Consider the following 8063-nt stretch of genomic DNA (forward strand, 5'->3'; position numbering starts at 1 on the left):
TGATGGAGGTCTCTTCTTACTGGCTGCCCAGGAGATACTTTGAGTTCCCAATGCCTTGCAGCACAGCTTATAACCTCACTGTACTCTCAAGAAACTCCGCCGGGGTCAGCAAGCCATCCAGTGCCTTTACTGGAGTCACAGGTAACTTTACGCTGCTCGCATTCCTGACTATACACAGAAAGGAGTGTTTTTAGTGACCTTTATATTCTTATCCAAAAATTCCTTTTTCATCCTTTCTTCTTTGGGGTTTGGGTTTATGTGGAGAAAATATAAATTGCAACCTGACTTTAAGTCCCACTATTTAGCAGTTATAAGCAGTATACAAACAGTTCATAAATGGTTTGAAACACACTAAATGTACTTGTAAGCAGATAAGTGGTTATTCATGTATTTGTCAACAAGTATAACTCAGTTTGTGGGCACTCATAAATGGAGGCTGATGTATAAACAAATATTGACAATGTAGTGATAATATAGTCTACAGTGACAACATAGTAAAACAAACTTGTAATAATGTAAAATGTCTCTACTTAGGAGAAGGTACAATTGTTGACTGGATTACTGGACATTAATAAACACTTAAATATGTCCTTATAGCTGCATATAACTACATTATAGTAGATTTTAAACAATTTGTTAAATATTTGTATATTGCTTATAAATGCTAAACAGGGGGACTTGTGACACTGGGAAAGTGTAACCTAAAAAATACGTTCTTCACATGTATTGTATGTTTAAATATAACATTTGCCAGTCCTTCCAATAACAGCATTCCGTTTCTTTCCCAGTCCCCTGTGCTCCACAGAATGTGAAATACGCTGGTAACAGACAGACTGCTGTGCTTTTCTGGGATGTATCAGTGTTTGCCACGAGTTACACTGTCTACAATGTGTCGGGGACAGGCCGTGTCAAGCTTTGCAGCACCACCGGGCTCTCCTGCGAACTGACCAACTTCAATCCTGACACCACTGAAGTGACAGCCAGCAATGCAGAGGGAGAGAGCAACGCTAACCGAAATATTACAGGTCAGATACAGGGCAAAAAGATCTGCAGCACATACAGAATAATATTTCCATAATGTCATTCAATTTTAGCTGTTGCTAAAATTCCACATGGCTTTTTTTGTCTAATTGTGTCTAATTCTAAATCTGTATAGTTTGGTAAGCAAACCTCTTCAGTGTCCAATGTTGTACAAGTACATAAGAGGGGTTTCACACTTGATCAGAACAAACAGGAAACCATACAATCATTTTATAGTTGAATGTTTTTTTCTGACCAACAAAACCACACTACCAGTGTGAAAGCACCCTGATGTTCTTATCTAATCATCACCAGCAAACCTTCAATTAAAAGAGTATTGCTGCAGCAATGTACCAGCATGCACTAAACAAAATAATTTCAGCAAAAATATTGCACCTGTTGAGAAATGCAAATGGAGATGGGCATGGAGATTAAATGGATCACTGAAAACAATCATGAAAGAAGTTGACTGGCCCCAACAGAAAACAATGTGTGTCAACCAGTTAACAGCAACAATTCTCTCAGTGCTGCCAAATCCATCCAATGATCTTTTTCATTTAATCCCCTTTTTTCACCTTCATCAGGTCCAGTAGTAACTCGCAGAAGAAGAGATTTGCAGGCCACCAAAGTCTATGCCCATTTTGACAAAGGTAAGTTTAGTGTTATTACATAACCTAGTGACAGTATTAAATGTAGTTGTGCATTATGGATCCATAGACCTGTACTATAAAACAACTGTTAATCCCCCCACCCCCACCCCCGTCTCTCAGGTCTTGAAATCCCAGATGTGCTGACTGTAACAGTAAGTGGCGTTTCCTTGTACGTGAATTGGACGACAGTGAAGGATGCAACCGAGTACACACTTGTGATCGAAGAGGAACAGAGAGAGCTGCAGGCCAATCAGCAACCTAGAGTGAGAACCGTGGAAGGTGACTTTTACATAGAGACTGATCTCAATCCCTGGACAACCTACTGCATCAGATTAGCAGCCAAAAACACCATCAACCAAAGTGACTACTCCAGCCCAATGTGCAGAACCACTGGTGCCTCCGAATGAAATACCACAGAGCCACTTAAAATAATAATAATAATCTTTATTTGTAGAACACTTTTCAAAAACAAGTTACAAAGTGCTTTAACAAGTATAAAGACCATAGAACAAATAAAAACAAATGAACACTGAACCCCGCTGAAATACCATCATGTGGGTCATATGTTTGTCTTATTTACTGTAGCATCCATAACAGAATTGTTACAAGATAAATTTATGAAAACTTTAGAAGGATAGTGTAAAAAGAAAGTAATTACAACTACAAGGCTATAACAAAATTATTTTGTTTGGGGTACGTCTTACATGTCACACATAAATTACGATAAAACCAGGGCACCTTTAGATTTGAATGCTTATAATCTTTGTTAACAATAGTGAATGTACGTTTTCATAATTGTGGCTGGTATCATAGCAGCATGTGGCATCATAGCTGTCTAATAAAGTTTTGCTGAAATTATATTGTGTAAAAATGTTTTTATTTTAGGTTATTAGATTCTCTGCATGATTAAGCTAAAAAATGTAGTGTAAACAAATAAACGGATAATTTATCAAGCATTATTTTTAAAACCATGCAGTATATTTTCTTTATGATGTACTATGTGTCTTCTCAATTTGTTAACATTGACAGATATTTTTTAACAATCCCAGAAATGACGGAATGAAAAAAATCTGTGAAACATTAAAACACCCCTCTGTGTAAACTGTTTCCTTTTTTGTTCTAGTTTGAAAACATGACTCGAGCGTTTCACCCACAGTCTTTGAGCAGATAAGAAAGTGAGTAAGTAAAGTTGATTTAGTATAGCACCTTTCACAGAGCAAGGTCACAAGGTGCTAAAGTAAACTATTAGAAATAAGACCATAAAATAAGACAATAAAAAAAGATGTAGCAGTCTAGCTTCTCTGTCTTAAAGCTGGACAGAGAGACAACTGTACCATGTACTGATTCTAGTCAGAGACAGGAAACCAAGTTATGGCCTATAGCAGCCCCTGTGTAGGTTATAAGAGCATGGACATGCCGCAGAGTTATCCTGTGTGAGCCAATGTGGTATCTAAAGGTTTTACTGTATCTTTAATTTTACACAGACAAAATATTTATTAGTACTGCTTAAAGTAGTAAAAGGCCAGATTATATGAAATTGACTGTGGTGTCTAACACATGTAAAGGTTCAGGTTTCAGGTTCTCCGCAGTCCACATACACCTTCCCTAGTCGAGGTTGTATTATTCCCCTGGGTCACTCCCAGCAACAGTACAGCAAAACAAATTAAAGTAAAAAACACTAGAACTATGACCACGTCACAAATATACATTATTCTCTTCTGTTTTATTTTGCACTGAGCACATCAGGAATTTGGATGATTTTGTAATTTGAAGTAATTCTTAAGTATTTGAAGGTACCTTGTTATAGAGCCTTGGAGGTGTTATGGAAGGGAAAAAATTAGTAAATCGAGAGGACAGTTTTTATTTTTCCACAACAGCTTGCTGCCTTTTTCTTATACCCTGCAGTCTCCTCATGGAAACGTTCTTATGGCCTTTTATATTACAACAATTTCACAGCAATGTTTATCAGCAATACATTTACCTAGATCACTGAAAATCAGAGGTGGATACTTTAAGTGGTACATTTACTCTGTTACATAAAGTAACTATTTTTCAGTAAATTGTACTTGCCAGAGTAGTTTTAATGCATCATACCTTTACTCTGTTACATTTTGTTACATTCATCGTGCCACTTTAGGTTATTTATTATTTTATGCATTCATGATCTGTTAAGAGGTAGGTGGTCAGCTGGTCCCAAGTCTGCTAGTGCTTTGTTGTCCCACTGCATTCACGTATCCACATGACTCTGTTCAGAGCAGAATAATGGCTGAAGCTACAGCATGGTAGTATGGCTTTGAAATAGTAATGGCAGCTAGTATTTACAGATGAAAATTTAGTGTACAATGCAGTGTGCTACAGTTGTGAAGTCAGTATGTCAGAGAACCGTTGTGCTGACAGAGAACAGTGTCTGTTGTGTTAATGCTAATATATTTATCTTAATGTAAATCTTCAAGCTAACAGTGTACGAGCAGTGTGCATTTAACTAATCATGCTCATTTGTGTAGCCTGATGAAGAAAGACCAAATTATGCACACACACACACACACACACACACACAAACAACTTTTTATTTCGTGTGGACGTGACTGATAGAATTATTTAACCACAGATGAGCTTCCACAGGCAAAAGTAAAGCAAACACACCTGTATTTAATAGGCAATAAATTATGAAACATAACAGCATTATCTTCTAATTTGATTTCTTTGCCAAATCATAATTGAATATAGGAGACAGCATGAAAATATGTAATCCATTTTTTTAAACAATCTTTACTTATTGGTGTACTTAACAGACAATAATATTAATGTAGTATTTTGTAATCACACTTGAGAGCCACAGACCGTGAATATTGGTCTGGTGTATACGTGGCAGGTTATCTAATCAGGAGATAATGACTTGTCATTTCATCAAAAATAAATATAAGTGTATGTGTGCTTCTTTACCGTTACCTGAGGAAAACCATCAGTAGCTAAAATAATTTCATGTCACCTTCGCATCAAACAGTTACTTGCTACTCAAGTAATTTTTTCAGTAAATACTTTTAGCCTAACTCAAGTAGTTATTTTGATGACCGCTTTGACATTGTTGCTTTTACTTTGCTACTCTACCCACCTCTGATGAAAATAAACCAGAAACTTTGGTTGTTTTGTCAAGTCTGAGAGTAAGGGCTAATACTTCTGTTCCAAATCATGCCCTCTGTCTGGACAGAACACATCACAGTTGGATACTTTGGAAAACCTTTCCTTTCATTACATATTAAAACAGCAGTGTGTCATAACCTAATAGGCCTTATTGTGTGCAATGCCTTTAGGATTTTCAAGTACTTGTGGAACACATCAACAACTTACATAGTTAACATTTCAATTACTTAAATTGTGGGTTTATGCCATATATATATTGCAATTTTAAGTCTGCATCTCATTCATTATGGGAGACTATTCAGTTTTGAAGTACACACAATGACAGGCCATCTTTGGAAAACTGCCTTTTCAATAACTTTTCTAAATCAAGGACAAAGGTTGAACAGGTTGTTTTAAAAGTAGTCTATAGTTGTTTACATCTTGAATATGTTTCTTTTAGCTGTCCTACCAAAGTAAATATGTTTTATACATTGTGCTTTTATCGATTTGATTAAAAATGATTGTGAACTTTTTTTTTTTTCCTTGTGTGTCCTGTTTTTTGTTGTTGTTCTTTTTTCTTCTACTTTGATGCTTAGTCTGCATATCTCGTGACTTAATATGGGAAAAGGAGTGGAACTCTGTACAAGCCTAGTCTGGCTTCGTTCCCTCCTTGCATTGTTCTGGACTTGTACCAAACGTGCTAAACAAATAAACTAAACTAAACTAAACTGACAGTTGACAAAACCAAATCCATTTATTTCACCATCAGCTTAACTGAATTCACCTTCATAAAATGAGTCACTATACAGTATATACAGTATATTGCCTATCTCTACATTATCTTGGCCTCACTGGAACCTGGCTGTAGTATCTGCAGACTGACAATGAGTTTAACTGCTTTTCTAAACCAGGGGTAGAAAAGGGCATAGATCAGAGGATTAAAACTGGAGTTACAATAGAACAGCCACCTTTGAGCTGATGAATCTACACCCCCTGTTGTCTCTTGTCCTGCAATGGAAGGACAGTAGTATGGACAGAGACAAAGTATAAACACAAGAAGTGTAATACCAAGAGTTCTGGCAGCCCTCATCTCAGATTTCTTTACAGTAACAATGTTTGATTTGACAGTTGAAATTTGAGACCGCATGACACGTGCCTGTGACACAGCCACCACAAACACTCTCGAATAGAGAACTATGATCACAGTAACAGGGCCGAAAAAGGTGAGAAGAAAGTCTACTGTCCCTGAAATGGAGTTTATGATAATTACACATTCTTGATAGCAGGAATTAAAAATATACATATGTGATAATTGGTCTTTCAGTATTATAACGTTGTAGTTAACAGAACAGAACCAACACAGAGACACACTGATTTTAACTCTGCTTTGTGTTATCATGGAAGAATAGTGCAGAGGGTGACAAATAGCCACATAGCGGTCAACTGAAATGAGCACCATGTTCCCAACAGAGGCAGAGGTGAGGGTGAAGATCACCAGGTGCAAAAGAGCACATGCAATTTTACCCAGAAACCAGCAGGACTGCAGGAGGATGATTCCAGTTGGCATCACTACAAGCCCCACGAGCAAGTCAGACACAGCCAGGGAGAGGAGGATGAGATTGGTGGGAGTGTGGAGCTGCCTTGAGAGGGGGATCATCATTAGTGCCTCATATTCGGTGCAAACAAGTTTAGATCTCAGCCATTGTGAGAATACATATTGAAAGAATACTGAAATTTTACTTTTAAAGACATAGCAATATGAAAACCAAACTCTACACAGCCTACATGTCAAATAAAGCTCATAATATCAATTATTTGATATTAGAACTAATTTCTACAGCAGATTTGAGGTATCATGAAACAGGCGTTTATCATGATTACTGCTATTGTGACACATTTATAAAGAGAATGACACTTTCATTTACAACTGAAAGTGCTTAGTCTCTGGCTTGTCTTAGCTTTTTTTTAAAAAGCATATTCAAAAACCTTGTATAGCTGGTGGGTGGAAAGTCACTCTTGTTATCATATAACAGCATAGCATAAACAAAGCTTCAGTAAGTTAAAGTCATACACACTATTAGATATTATATTTCAAGAAACAACTCTGTACCTGAAGTGGGAGATGGAGATGACAACCAACAAGTTGAGTATCACAGTGAGCAGAGTGATAAAGTACAGCAGTATATTGTTGAGCATTTCACTGGGAGTAACAGACAATGACAAGCAGGAGGTGTTGAGGGTAGGGATACAGAGGTCAGCTGCTTCCAGTGTCTCCACCATCATCACAGATAGTGATGAGCTGAGGTCTAGCAGCCCTCTGATTATCCTTTTCTTAAGATGAGGAATTTATTTCTTTTCTTTTCCATGTCCGTCACATTTCCAGTGGCCCTCCTTCGCTCCTCCTCCTGTTCCTCTCAAGGACAATTCCTCCTATTTGAAATCTGTGTTTAATGAAAATTAAAACTGAGTGAAATACTGAGAAATAGCTTATGGTTTTGGAGATTTGGTGTATAGTTTTGCTTTTTGAGTGAAAGGTTTCAAAATCGTGTGACATGTGAAGACTTTGTGTGTAAGCAGTTTTTTTAAGTTATTCTGGCTAATTTGGCAGATTAAACCTGTGCTCATGTTGAGATTGAGTGGAGCTATGCTGGTGTAACCAGGTTGAAATTATATTTTCTTTTTTTATTAAAACTTCACCAAATCCCGATAAATATTGAAGAATATGTGTTTTACTAAACACATGTTTAGTATGTTTTTAGAGTATATTCAAACTGAAATGTTAATACCTGTATTGTCTATTTAAGAGGTCTAAGTTTTACGACGTCAATGCTGCGCCTCTCTCAGTCCACGCTTTGCTTGCTGAGAGGATGTAAGGACCTTTTTGTTGGTCGTCTTTAGGAATTTATTTAGTTTGTAAGCTGAACGCAGGTGGCGGAAAACAAATCCCCAGGTTCATTATGACGTATATAAAGAGAGACTTCGCATTTATAATTTAGAACTGAGAAATGCAAGGCAGTCCTTCTTATCTCACATCATCACCAAAAACAATAATAATGTGCGTGCCCTGTTTGCTATTGTCGACAGGCTAACCAACCCTCCTGTGCCTGTAGCCTCTGAACTTCTATCCACCAGGGCCTGCAATGAATTTGCCTCCTTCTTCACAGACAAAATTCATACAATCAGATAAGAATCAGTGCCTCCATGTCAATAACAGGATATGCTGTGTCCACTTAAAAACAATTCATATAGCATGAGACAATTTGATTCTATTAA

General features: G+C 37.1%; 1 protein-coding gene across 1 annotated transcript; it reads right to left on the bottom strand.

Moving 5' to 3' along the window:
• Window positions 1–5622: 5622 nt before the first annotated feature.
• LOC119901340 (trace amine-associated receptor 13c-like) lies at window positions 5623–7204 on the bottom strand. Its single transcript, XM_038716971.1, has 2 exons — window positions 6901–7204; window positions 5623–6430 (listed from the first exon to the last, which is right to left on the bottom strand). The coding sequence occupies exons 1-2, from the start codon at window positions 7071–7073 to the stop codon at window positions 5623–5625; spliced, it is 981 nt and encodes a 326-aa protein (XP_038572899.1). The 5' UTR covers window positions 7074–7204.
• Window positions 7205–8063: the final 859 nt, after the last annotated feature.

This window comes from Micropterus salmoides, unplaced genomic scaffold (genome assembly GCF_014851395.1).
Source record: "Micropterus salmoides isolate LMB-PRFRI ecotype aquatic unplaced genomic scaffold, ASM1485139v1 Ms_hic_scaffold_13, whole genome shotgun sequence".
Lineage (NCBI taxonomy): Eukaryota > Metazoa > Chordata > Actinopteri > Centrarchiformes > Centrarchidae > Micropterus > Micropterus salmoides.